The following is a 14650-nucleotide window of genomic DNA, read 5'->3' as shown; positions in this document are numbered from 1 at the left end:
AGGCATGGTACAGGAGGTGGTCAGAGACTGCAGGCATGGTACAGGAGGTGGTCAGAGGCTGCAGGCATGGTGCAGGAGATGGTCAGAGACTGCAGGCATGGTGCAGGAGAAGGTCAGAGACTGCAGGCATGGTGCAGGAGATGGTCAGAGACTGCAGGCATGGTACAGGAGATGGTCAGAGACTGCAGGCATAGTACAGGAGATGGTCAGAGACTGCAGACATAATACAGGAGATGGTCAGAGACTGCAGACATAATACAGGAGATGGTCAGAGACTGCAGGCATGGTACAGGAGATGGTCAGAGACTGCAGGCATGGTACAGGAGATGGTTAGAGACTGCAGGCATGGTACAGGAGATGGTCAGAGACTGCAGGCATGGTACAGGAGATCAAAGCAGCCTCACCAGTTCCCCTCAGATGCAGCCTGCCTGATAAAAATACATGCACAGTGTTTTCCATGTATTCCAATGGCTGTAGTTCACACCATGCAGTCAGTTTCCGGTGTGGAAACTGGCTGCATGGTGTGAACTAGAGCCATTGGAAGACATGCAAAACACTGTGCATGCATTATTTTTTTTTTTTTTGCACAAAAAGCACACGGAACTGCATCTGGTGTGAACTGGCCCCAAGCAAGCTACCTGGTTCCGTTCCAACAGACTTCTGTTGGGAATGCTCATATCGTTACCTCTACTAGCAATAACTTAACCCTTCCCCATTCTATCACATGGAGATAAAAACCTAGCTGGATCAAAATCAAGATTATTATTATTTTTTATTATATGGTCAATAAAGGGAGTACAGCCTTTGTCCTGTGACCTGGTGTTATATAGCATGGCTATATTCACACAAGTGGCCAGAGGTAGATAGTTTCAGAGGCAAACAAATGACTTTTGGATGCAGCAGCACTGTGGGCACAAAAAACGTGTGATTTAGCTGCGGACAAAACTCTGCAATGCTTGCCCTGGGCACACTCTTTCCCCCCTCATGCAGCTTGCCAGTGTCTAAATGCAGCCTTACCCATGCCCGGATCAGAGCGGTGATCTCCGTGTGTCACGGAGCTGTGCATTGAATTGCCCGGGCGGCTGCAGTAACAATGTCCCGCCTCCTGTAATCACGTCACGCTGATTCAATGTCCCGCCATTGGATCAGTGTACCGTCTGTCACAGGAGGCGGGACATTGTTACTGCAGCCGCCCAGGCAATTCAATGCACAGCTCCGTGACACACGGAGATCACTGCACTGTCAGGCGGGACAAAAGGAGGACAGAGGACTGGGGACGGACAAGGAAAACACCTGTGCAATGGGCGGCACCAGGGGGCGGAGCCCCGCACAGGCCCCGCCCCCATTTTCGGCCCCATTAGCGGCACGATTTTCCTTTCGGCATTTTGCCGAAAACACCATTTTCGGCCGATATGTTTCGGCGGCCGAAATTTCGGTGCATCCCTAAAAAAAATGAATGGCTTCCCCCATCCACACAAGTAGGTCCTACGCACTGTAAAAAATACACTGATCAACAGCTAGATTGACCAGCTGATAAGTTTTTTCCAACATTCTGTCAAGATTATGTCCCTGCTGAAACAGCTGAATTTCCAGCTTTACACTGGTAGCCATTAAAGAATTACATGTAGCATCCTGGTATTCTGAATGGGTCTCCCCACGTGCCCCAGGTGAAGGTAGTCCTACCCAGAGACTTCAATTCCCTCTCATGAGCTGCGACTTTGTGTTGAGGCTGCTTTCTATATCAATGGAAAATTATTTTTTCTTAGTCAACTAAGCAAGTCTAAGCAAAATAATTATATGCCATTGCAAAACAAATCAAAACACATAAATCTCTTTAAAAACATATTGCCTGTAAAATGTTCTTGTATGTGCCAGTTCTTGTCTAGGACAGTTTTGTTCATGCCTTATTTTAATTTCAGAGAAGGAGAATACACAGTGAATGTTTCCATATTCAACAATGTTAGTTCTGCATTTTTGACAAAGCAAATTTTTGTTGTGAAAGAACCCTGTCAGCCTCCCCCTGTGAAAAATATGGGACCCCTTAAACTGCAGGTATACTTCATGTGATCATTATATTTTGTTTATTAATGTAAAGAAAAATGTTTGTGTTAATGGCTAGCTCCAATCTTTGGTATATATTTCTCCGTAGAGCAAAATAGTAAATTATTTAAAGTTCCAGTAAAAATTATTGTTTAAAAAAAAAAAAAAAAAAAACACCTCGGTAACAAATAACTGTAATGTTTGCCACTTCCTGGATCGCTGCCCCTTCTTGACTATTTACAATTTCATCTATGCTGGGAAGTATAGCTTTTTGTTGTATTTTCAGCTCTGTAATGGGAGAGCTGCAGCTCTCCTACACAAAAGCCGTCTACTCATTTGTACACCCCTCCTAACCCTAATCAATTCACAGGTGAAGAATGCTCCAAATTAATTTAGCTGACTAGAACTTATTCTTTAATTTGGCTCATACTGCACCACTTTTAGAATGGATGAGACACTTTCGCAAATAATATCTAAGCCAGTTTTTCTCTCTGTACAATAAAAGAGAATTTGGTCTTAATTAACTTCACTTTTAGGGCACTTTCACACTGGGGCGTTGGGAGCATCGGAGGTTTTCTAACGCTAGTTGGACACCCTAAACCCTTGGGCTTTCACACTGGAGTGACAAGAGAGGCACTTTACAGGCGCTATCTTTCGCTCTATAGCACCTGTAAAGCGCCTCAGTGTGAAAGTAGCCATACATTTGGCGCATTCAATGCAACACAATGTAAAAGTGGTGCATTTTAGAACTACTTGATGCAGGGGTCACTGTCAGAACCAAAAGTGTTGCAAATTCCTTACTGAATTTGGCACAATAAATTAACATGAGGGATTAACTACAGAAAATTGATGCAGCAGCTTTTTTGAATTCTCCTATAAGTTTAGTAAATTATTTAGAGGGTACTGTCCTGAACACACAGTGTCAGGGTAGACACACACAAATACAGTGACATGGCAGACACATACACACATTTTAAGGGCAGACATTTACAGTGTCAGGGCAAACAGATATGCATGCAACATCTGATACAGCTGAAGACAATCAGCTTCTCACTTCAATGACAGTTGAGGTTTCTTTACTGGGTTCGCTCTCGCTGCACACTCCTAGCACAGTGGCTGAACAGACATTGACAGCTCTCCATCTCTTATCATGATTGGGAGCTGGCAGGACAGGCTCCTAATCATGTGATCACTGTGACAGCTAATCATGAAGTCCATCCTGTGCCCTGAGTGTAATCTCTTTTTAAAGGGACAACAGGGCTGGCTGGGAAAAGGTTAAGGGCTTGTTTTGATAGGCGTTTGTTCACATTAGAACTTGCGTCCATCCACATATAAGTCTGTGTAAAATTTGACGTAGCTTAGAAGAACGTCAAAATACAGGTCAGAAGGAGGTCCAGTTTATCTGTCAGTAAGTTCCATACAATCTCAGAAGCGTCTTAAACTAATATAAAAATGTAAGCGTAATGCTTCTGAAAGCACACTGCATTTGCCCATTGACAAAGTCTCTAATAATATATGTGTATAGTGCTGGAAGCTATTCATATAAAACTATTGTTTTACATATATAAAAATTAAATGAGAATTTACAGTATTTTATTGTACAATAAAATGTATTCTACTTTATAGATTCGGAGATATGAAGACCTATTCCTTGGAGTTACATTTGAGGCTACAGTAATATGCAATATCTCTCAAGGCCTTAAATACCACTGGTCTTTCATGAAAACTGATGGAACATTTATTTTCCTGCCAGCTCATGTTGAGAATAGTAAACAAACAATTACATTGCCAGCATTTTCCCTTGATTATGGAAATTATACAGCTCTAGCTCGAGTAAGTAAACATCCATGTACACCAGAAGCATGTTGTTCTTGTATTTCTGCTGTTTTTTTATTTTCTGGAAATCCAATTGGACCCGAGTTTTTATAAATCTAAAACTACAAAAACAATGAACCTTTTGTACAAAAGTCATCAATTAGTTGCCATCATGTTAGCAGCCCAAATTTTGCGCCAGCTTCTGCCTTGCTGGCAAGAGGCACCGACCTGCTTCTTCTTCAGATAGGGTATGCACACACCTGTTAAGGGAGAAACTCAGCCATCTTGTTACTCATGCTTTCCTGGCCTGGGACCCACCTCCTGGAATAAAGGGATGTCAAATCCCATAACTTTTTAACAGTTTTAATTTAGTTTTACATTGGAACCTGTATAGCAGCTTCTCCACTTCCATATTTCACATTGCCAGTACAAAATAAAGCAGTACACAGAACTCAAACCCAGTAAGTCAAGCCAGTTTCCCAAATGCCCCACCGTGAGTCCTTTTTACCATGGGTCCCTACCTTAGGGTCTCTCTCCAGAACTAGGCCCAAAAGGCCTTCTCCTTTTAAGGCTACATACCTACATGGCATAAGTAAAGGTTAGCCTGTTCCCATTCTTCTTCTGCCTACACGTGATTATAAAGGGACATAGACTACACTCACAACTACATCCAATGGAGGGTTCTCTTGTAAAGGGGTACGAACACCTGCATACAATCATGTCAGTTTAACATATTGATGGATGTATGATTTGTTGTTTTAATACAATGTTACATGACATCCTAATGTCCTTGCCTGCACTCTCTTTTTCTATTTATTTTATATAAAAGAATTGGATTTTTGTACTCGCCATGCAAGCCTTTTCTTGGAGTTCATTAGAGATGGGCCGAACACCCCCCCGGTTCAGTTTGCACCAGAACATGCGAACAGGCAAAAAGTTCTAGCGAACCCTATTAAAGTATATGGGACACGAACATGAAAAATCAAAAGTGCTCATTTTAAAGGCTTATATGCAAGTTATTGCCTTAAAAAAGTGTATGAGGACCGGGGTACTGCCCTAGGGGACATGTATCAATGCAAAGAAAATGCTTTTAAAACGTCCGTTTTTGTCAGGAGCATTGATTTTAATAATGCTTAAAGTGAAACAATAAAAATGAAATATTCCTTTAAATATTGTGCCTGGGGTTTCCCTTAGTCTACCTGAAAAGTGGTGCATCTGTGTGATGTGTAGAAGAGTGCTGCAGCAAAATGAAATTTCTAAAGGAAAAAAATGAATTTAAACTTGCTCGCAGCTGTAATGTATTGCCTGGTCCCGGCAATATAGATACAAAATCAAGGAAAAAAATGGTTTGGATTTTAAGGGGAATTCCATGGCAAAATAAAAAAAAAATGGTTTGTGGGTTCCCCCAAAATACATACCAGACCCTTATCCGCGCATGCAGCCTGGAGGTCAGGATAGGGGTGGACGAGCAAGCGCCCCCCCCCAGACCATACCAGGCCACATGCCCTCAACATAGGGAGGGTGCTTTGGGGTGCATGGGAACAAGAGCCTCTTCCTGACAACCCTGGCCATTATTTGTCGGGGTCTATGGGTGGGGGGCTTATCGTAATCTGGAAACTCCCTTTAACAAGAGGACCCCCCCAGATCTCAGCCCCCCCTATGTAAATGGGTATCTACCTATTCACCAAAAAAAGTGTCAAAGTTTTTGATAATTCCTTTATTAAAAAAGAAAAAAAGTGTCCTGCGATGTACTGTATATCTGTCGTCAACCATGCCGCCTGATGGACCCAAAAAATAGAATAAAAAAGAAAAAACTCTGTAGACATGGGAGGACCCCACCGACTGCTGTCTTTTCTCTTTGACAGTTCTTATATAGGCAAGGGTGGGGCCACCTGCAAATGTAACCAGAAGATCCCGCTCCCGTCTGACGTCACATGACAGAAGGGGCGGGGTCACTCAGTTACATCACTGGGTGGCCCCGTCCTTGCCTATATAACAGCTGGCCCTGCCAAGAGCCCGGAGTCGCCGGAAGGCCTCCCATCGAGTCTGAGCTTTTTTTTATTTTTTTTTCGGGTCCATCAGGCGGTGTGATTGAAGATGATGGACATCGCAGAACACATTTTTACATTTCTTTATTTTTTAATAAAGGAATTGTCAAAAACGGTCTGTTGTGGTTTTTAATTTTTGACAATGTACCCAGATTCTGTTAAGCCTCCCGCCCGAAGACCCTGACAACCAATGGCCAGGGTTGTCGGGAAGAGGCTCTTGTCCCCATCAACAAGGGGACAAGGTGCTTTGGGGAGCTCGTCCCACCTTTCCTGGCCTGCCAGGCTGCTTGCTTGGATAAGGGTCTGTTATGGACAATTAAAATCTATGTCAGACCAATAGGGCCTGGTTTTGGATGTTGGGGAAGACCCCACGCTGTCATAGGGTTAACCAGTTCCATACACTGTATTATATACTGTACACTGCACGTGTATATATATATATATATATATATATATATATATATATATATATATATATATATATACGTATATTCTACACGGACTGCACTGTATACAATGTTGTGAAATACTATTTGCCCCCTTTATGATTTATTTTTCTTTTTTTGCATATTTGTCACACTTAAATGACTCAGATCATCAACCAAATTTATTATTACATAGAAATAACCAGAGTAAATGCAAAATGCTGTTTTTAAATGATGGTTTTATTTATTAAGACAAAAAAGCTGTCCAGACCGGTCTGGTTTTATGTGAAAAGTAATTGCCCCCTAAACCTAATAACTGGTTGTGCCACCCTTGGTGGCAACAACTGCAATCAAGCGTTTGCGACAACAGGCCATGAGTCTTTCACATTGCTGTGGAGCAAATTTGGCTCACTCTTTTTAATTCGGCCACACTGGAGGGTTTTCCAGCATGTAAGGTCATGATAAAGCATCTCAATTGGATTTAAGTCTGGGCTTTGTTTAGGCCACTCCAAAACCTAAATTTTGCTTTATTTGAACTATTTGGAGGTGGACTTGCTGTTGTGTTTCGGATCATTGTCCTGCTGCATAGCCCAAGTGCACTTGAGCTTGAGGTCATGAACTGATGGCTGGACTTTCTCCTTTAGGATTTTCTGGTAGAGCTCAATATTCATGGTTCCATCAATTATAGTAAGTCGTCCAGGTCCTGAAGCTGCAAAGCAGCCCCAGACCATCGCGCTACCACCACCATGTCTGACTGTTGGTATGATGTTCTTGTTATGAAATGCTGTATTTAGTTTTATGCCAGATGTAATGGGACTCACACCTTCCAAAAAGTAACATTTTTGTCTCATCAGTCCACAGAATATTTGCCTAAAAGTCTTGGGGATAATCCAGATGTTTTTTGGTAAACGTGAGATGAGCCTTTGTGTTCATTTTGGTCAGAAGTGGCTTTGGAACTCTCCCATGGATGCCATTTTTGCCCAGTCTCTTATTGTTGAATCATGAACACTGATCTTACCTGAGGCAAGTTTGGCCTGCAGTTCTTTAGGTGATGTTATGGGTTCTTTTATGACCTCCTGGATGAATCTTTGTCAATTTTTGTTGGCCGGCCCCTCCTGGGAGGGTTCACCACTATTCCAAGTTATCTCCATTTGTAGATAATGGCTCTCCCTATGGTTCGCTGGAATTTAAAAGCCTTAGAAATGGCTTTGAAACCCTTCCTAGACCGATACATGCTTGTTTATAATCTGATCTAATTTTTTTTCGATTGTGGCATGATGTGTGGCTTTTGCGATCTGTTAGTGTGCTTTACTTTTTCAGACAGCTTCTATTTATGTGATTTCTTCATTCAACAGGTTTGGCAGTAATCAGGCCTGGGTGTGGCAAGTGACATTTTAGCTCAGCTTTCTAAAGAATTGTGGTTAATCACAGTTCATTCATGATTCAGCATGGGAGGGGGCAATTACATTTTCACATAGGGCCAGGCAGGTTTGAACTGATTTTTTTCCCTTAATAAATTAAATAATAATTAAAAAACTGCATCTTGGATTTACTCGGGTTATCTTTGTGTAATATTAAAATTTTTTGATCTGAATCATTTAATTATGAGATATATGCAAAAAACGATAAACATCAGGAAGAGACAAATATTTTTTACAGCACTGTGTGTGTGTGTGTGTATATATATATGTATCTATCTATCTATCTATCTATCTATCTATCTATCTATTATTTATATTATCTCACAAAAGTGAGTACACCCCTCAATTTTTTTGTAAATATTTTATTATATCTTTTCATGTGACAACACTGGAGAAATTACACTTTGCTACAATGTAAAGTGAGTGTACAGCTTGTATAACAGTGTAAATTTGCCATCCCCTCAAATTAACTGAACACATAGACCAGGAGGTCCATATCCAGAGTCACCCACCTGCAAAAGGGTCTGGAATTCTTCTAGGTGTAGGGCCCATTCTCCCAGATCCAAGCACTGCCAGCTGAGAAAGCCTGCCTGCCAATTGTCCACACCTGGCTGTAAACAGCACACAATGCTGGAATGTGAACATCTGCTCAGGACAAAACCCCTTCTACTTCTCTTGCTGCAGAAAGACTTCTGGCTGTCATGTATGTCATTGCTGTGGCATTGTCTAACTGGCTGCAGATTGGATGGCCCTCCAGTCAGCATGTTTAGCGTAGGCAGAATCAAAACACACAAAGCTCCAGAATATTAACCACTTGCCGCCCGCCCTATTACAAATTGACGGCGGCAAAGTGGTTTCATTATCCTAACCGGACGTCATATGACGTGATTAGGATAATGAGCCGCTGCGCGCCCCCGGGGGCGCGCATCGCGGCGATCGTTGTTGCGGGGTGTCAGTCTGACACCCGGCAACTACGATCTCGGTAAAGAGTCTCCGACGGAGACTCTTTACCATGTGATCAGCCGTGTCCAATCACGGCTGATCACAGTGTAAATGGGAAGAGCCGGTGATCGGCTTTCCCTCACTCGCGTCTGTCAGACGCGAGTAGAGGAGAGCCGATCGGCTGCTCCTCTGACAGGGGGGGTCTGTGCTGATCGATTATCAGCACAGCCCCCCCGAGGATGCCCACACTGGACCACCAGGGACACCACTAGACCACCAGGGAAAACGTAATAAAAATCCATAATCCTCCCTAGACCACCAGGGTGCCAGTCAGCACAATGGGTGCCAATCAGTGCCCATAATGGATGCCAATCAGTGGCCACAATGGGCATCACTGATTGGCATGCATTATTGTTTGGCACTGATTGGCATCCATTACTATAACACCGATGCCGCCTATGAGTGCCCACCTGTGCCGCCTGAGTGCCCACCTGTGCCGCCTGAGTGCCCACCTGTGCCGCCTATCCATGCCCACCTGTGCCGCCTATCTATGCCCACCTGTGCCGCCTATCTATGCCCACCTGTGCCGCCTATCCATGCCCACCTGTGCCGCCTATCCATGCCCATCCGTGCCGCCCATCCGTGCCAGCTATCAGTGCCAATTTGTGCCACCTATCAGTGTCCGTCCGTGTCGCCCATCCGTGTCGCCCATCCGTGTCGCCCATCCGTGTCGCCCATCCGTGTCGCTCATCAGTGCCGCCTATCAGTGCCACTTCATTGGTGCCACATTGGTGCCCATCAGTGCCACCTTATCAGTGCCCATCAGTGTAGCCCCATCAGTGCCCATCAGTGAAGGAGAAAACATACTTATTTACAAAGTTTTGAAACTGAAACAAAAAAAAACATTTTTTTTTTCAAAATTTTCGGTATTTTTTTATTTGTAGCGCAAAAAATAAAAACCGTAGAGGTGATCAAATACCACCAAAAGAAAGCTCTATTTGTGGGAAAAAAATGCTAAAAATTTCATTTGGGTACAGTGTAGCATGACCGCGCAATTGTCATTCAAAGTGCGACAGCGCTGAAAGCTCAAAATTGGTCTGGGCAGGAAGGTGTTTAAGTGCCCTGTATTGAAGTGGTTAATCAGGAGATGGGCTTCCTCTGGTGTCGATGTTGCCTGCACCAATAGGGAGTCTGGGTCTCCTCTTTAGCTTTCTAAGCTTTGTAGGTATCAAGAGGGAGCAAGCATCCACACACAGTCATTCAAATAAATAAAAAAAGTCCACTTTTTTGCTACAAACAAAACAGAAACAGCTTCAGCAAAAGGTAAACAGATTTTTTTTTCCCAGCATAAATTAAATGACGACAAAATCCCACAGAAAGCTTGGAACATTCCTGTGCTAATCAGGTAGTCTTCTACCTTTGTTGACCGTCACATGGTCCTCCTGCCTCCTAGCTGCTCTAGAGCATTCTGGTCTCCATTATTCCCACATTGTCTGTGAGTTTGACATTTCTCTTCTCTGAAAAAAAAACTCCTTCAGCAGTACCCTATAATGCCAAAAGTATTGGGACACCTGCCTTTACATGAACTCTAATGGCACCCTAATCTTAGTCTGCAGGGTTTAATACTGAGTTGGCCCACCCTTTGCAGCTATAATAGCTTTAACTCTTCTGGGAAGGCTGTCAACAAGGTTTAGAAGTGTGTGTATGGAATGTTTGACCATTCTTCCAAAAGCGGATTGGTGAGCTCAGGCACTGTTGTTTGATGAGAAGGCCTGACTCGCAGTCTCTTCTCTAATTCATCCCAAAGATGTTCTATCATTTTGAGGTCAGAACTTTGTGCAGGTCAGTCAAGTTCCCCCTAACTAATTCATCCACACTATATTGCCAAAAGTATTGGGCCACCTCTCCAAATCATTTGGCAGCGGGGGGATTATTGTGTGAGGTTGGGCTTGGCTCCTTAATTCCAGTGTGGGGAACTCTTAAGACATCAACATACCAAGACATTTTGGACAATTTCATGCTCCTAACTTAGTGGGAACAGTTTGGGGATGGCCCCTTCTTGTTCCAACATGACTGTGCACCAGTGCACAAAGCAAAGCCCATGAAGACATGGATGAGCGAATTTGGGATGGAGGAACTCGTCTGGCCTGCATATAATGTATCTAGGATCAGACACACATATTTCAAGCTATGAGTTGGTTCCAATACATATTTTTGAAGGTTTGGTATTTAACCACCCCTTTTCAAGGTCTAAACTGTCTGCTCCACATTATTGGTCAGGGTCTTGATTGTACATAGGGTGTGCGAAAGACAGACTGAATGGCAGGGTCTTGAACTGGAAATTTCTCCCAGTAAATGATGCCTTTGCAACCCAACATTTGAACCAAAGACTTCTCTGCATGCTCACCGATTTGAGACTCGTATAGGAAATAAGACATCCACTAACCTATTTACACAGTAGTGCAGGGCTGCCAGCATGAGCACTAATTGATCTATAAATAATGGATTGGTGTGGAGAAATATTTGATCTTTTACCATGAGTTTTGTTCAAATACAAACTAACATCATGGTAAGGCAATTTGCTATACAGGGCCTGCCAGTGAAAACATGGCTTTGGAGAGTGATTCCAGCCATTTATCTATATGTATATTTATAGTGAGATACGTGTTCTAGGCCCCCAACCTTGTTTAGGCATGGTTGTTTCAGACTGACATACTGTAGATGGTCTCTTTCATGCCTCCTGCAAATAAATTGTCCTCTCTATCCTAAATATGCACCTGCATAATAAAGTGTAAACCACATGTAATGGAGAGGTGTGACTTAAAAAAAAAATCTGTGCAACTGTTAACCTACTTGGTATGAGTCCACAGTCTGTTAGTCATGGGTCCTTATGGATTTATGGTCCTTATGGACACACAAGTGTGCAGGTTGAGGATTCATGTTAACAATGCAAAAACTGTGGATTACAGATCCATCCAAATACATACTGGGTTGCTAACAGTTAACACAAAGGCTATCATTAGGTCACATGACAGACACATGTCACAAACACATGAAGGTTGCTCTTTGGCACAGAAGATCCCAGTATTGGATAGAAGAATACAAGCAAAGGGCTTCATTTACATTAGGAAAGGTTAGTGTTAGGGTTTTAGCCATAACGGGCTGGCATTACGGCCTTACAGTAAAATGTGATACTCCCCACTAAAAACTGGCAGTACTAAAACCTAATATATCACTTCTGGGTCACTACAATTAGAATGGGGGTTTCGACCAATGCACTTTTCTATTCCCATTTCAGACAAAAAGTTGTGACTATAGTAACTTCTGCTGTGTATGTCCCTTTGGCACTCAGGGAAAGGGCATATTTCACAAATATTACATTTCTGGACAGAATTATACATATAGGTAAGGGGAAAAAATTGACTTTATAGGCACCAATTATAAAAATAACATTGTTTATTAAACACAAAAGGGAATTTTCAGTAAAACGTTATTTTGCAAAGTCATTACATGCAAAACTGTGTGGTTGCTTTTACTCTCTAAAACAGCAGAAAAATTATACCAAACATCATATTAGTCCTGCAACAGTTTATGGTATGTAGTAACACGCTTGCTCTACATGTTTCGCATATGAATGCTTCATCGGGAGCTTAATAGCTGTTCTACAAAAGAGGGGAGGAGAGACATATAAACATATACAAATACAAGAAACAATACATAATCTAACAAAATACATTAGTAGCGTGTTCCACATTTTTTTTAGCAGAATTCATCCAAAAGGTAAATATGCAGCAGATACCGATAAGTGACATGCAACAGGCGATTTGAGGTTGAACGTGAGGGTGTGCCAGTTAGAAAACAAAGAAAAACAGAAAAAAATAGGAAAAAGTAATAAATATTTGTCGAAAAACAGCAAGGGTATATATACCCATATCAATGCGTCTATTATTTGAGAAAAGATAGTAAAGATAGCAAATTTGAAAAAAAAAACAATTCCTGCATAAAAGCAGATGAGAGAAGATAGCAAGTAGAGATGGACGAACTTCCGACGGGACGTTTCGCAAACGTGGCCGAAAGTTTGCGAACTGCAAAGTTCGCGGCGGGCCCCATTGACTTCAATGGCAGGCGAACTTTAAAAACCAACAGGTCATATTTCCAGCCACAGAATAATTGCTAGCTGTGCACACATAGTCCCACCACATGGCCACTGACATAACACATGTATGAAGTGAATCTGGGATCGACAACTACAAGCATTCTTTTTTTATATGTGACATTTTGACAATTCAGGACTCAGGAGCGCATGAAGGCAATGGAGTAGAGGAAAGGTCAGGGTAGGCTATGACGAGGGTGCAGGAGATGATCACCAGCACTGTGATAGAGTGCACTGACACCAGTACCGTGATATAGAGTGCACTGACACCAGTACCGTGATGTAGAGTGCACTGACACCAGTACCGTGATGTAGAGTGCACTGACACCAGTACCGTGATGTAGAGTGCACTGACACCAGTACCGTGATATAGAGTGCACTGACACCAGCACCGTGATATAGAGTGCACTGACACCACACCAGCACCGTGATAGAGAGCACTGACACCAGCACCGTGATAGAGAGCACTGACACCAGCACCGTGATAGAGAGTACTCTGCAGCAGTGCACCACAACCCTAAAAATAGTACACCTATAACAGTCCTTACAAGGACCTTTGTGGACCAAGTAGCTAGTGATTTGCACACTGTACCTCAGTCGCTACACTGATAAAGGACTGCTGCAGAATAGGGCAGCAGTCAAGTATAATACTTCTTTTATTCTTATATTTGGAAGAAAGTATATTATACGTGTACAACCCTATATACTGTACACCTATACCAGTCCTTAAAAGGACTTTTGTGGACCTAATAGTAATAGCTAGCTAGTGATTAAACTGACTGTCCCTGCTGCCCATAGCGTCCTGTCCCTCCCTGCACTGACAAAAGACAGGCTGCTGCAATCACCAACACAGCAGTGCACTGAACCCTATATACTGTACACTTATACCAGTCCTTAGAAGGACCTTTGTGGACCTAATAGTAATAGCTAGTGATTAAATTGACTGTCCCTGCTGCACACAGCGTCCTATCCCTCCCTGTACTGACAAAAGACAGGCTGCTGCAATCACCAACACAGCAATGCACTGAACCCTATATACTGTACACCTATACCAGTCCTTAGAAGGACCTTTGTGGACCTAATAGTAATAGCTAGTGATTAAACTGACTGTCCCTGCTGCACACAGCGTCCTATCCCTCCCTGTACTGACAAAAGACAGGCTGCTGCAATCACCAGCACAGCAGTGCACTCAACCCTATATACTGCACTATACCATACCAGTCCTTAAAAGGACTTTAGTGATTTGTGTCACTACAGTCTCTCCCAGCTCCACACAGCGTCCTGTCCCTACACTGAAATAAGACAGAATGTAAAATGGCCACCAGATCAGGTCTATTTATTAGTAGGGGGAATGTCCAATTGTCCATGTGCTGAAATGTCTCAATTGGCTGTCCTGTACCCCATGATAGATCTGTCATCATGGGTCAAAGTTCTTTCACACTGTAAACACATATGTCCACCGGGTGAACAGCGGCAATAGTCCGCCGATCGGGCGAATCGCGAATACGAAAAATTTGCAGCGAAACGACCGCCGGGCGAACAGTTCGGCCATTCCTATTAGCAAGTAGTATTATTAGCCAAAAGCCTACCTCTGCACAAAAACCATACAGGAGCTATCTCATAGGTAGCCAGATGGTAGATAGTATTGATATAATCGTAACCAACATAAACAGACCACACAGTGACCTAAAGCACAGAAACATATAACAAGGGATTAATAGATAGTATCTAGTATTCATAATAAAAAGGACATAGAGGTGTTTGACACTTAGCTACTCTCGCCTGTTAAATAAACTAAGATGAATG

General features: G+C 42.8%; 1 protein-coding gene across 1 annotated transcript in view; it reads left to right on the top strand.

The window, feature by feature from the left end:
- Nucleotides 1-14650, top strand: part of PKD1L1 (polycystin 1 like 1, transient receptor potential channel interacting) — a 358247-nt gene that overhangs the window by 28986 nt on the left and 314611 nt on the right. Inside the window, exons 4-5 of the mRNA XM_077491844.1 lie at nucleotides 1920-2052; nucleotides 3667-3873. Coding sequence (XP_077347970.1) covers nucleotides 1920-2052; nucleotides 3667-3873 — 340 coding nt within the window. The remainder of the gene's footprint in view (nucleotides 1-1919; nucleotides 2053-3666; nucleotides 3874-14650) is intronic.

Source organism: Lithobates pipiens, unplaced genomic scaffold, assembly GCF_037356315.1.
Source record: "Lithobates pipiens isolate NorthernLeopardFrog02 unplaced genomic scaffold, aLitPip1_a1.2 Scaffold_19, whole genome shotgun sequence".
Lineage (NCBI taxonomy): Eukaryota > Metazoa > Chordata > Amphibia > Anura > Ranidae > Lithobates > Lithobates pipiens.
The sequence above is the reverse complement of the archived record's forward strand: the minus strand, read 5'-3'. Positions and strand labels throughout refer to the sequence as shown.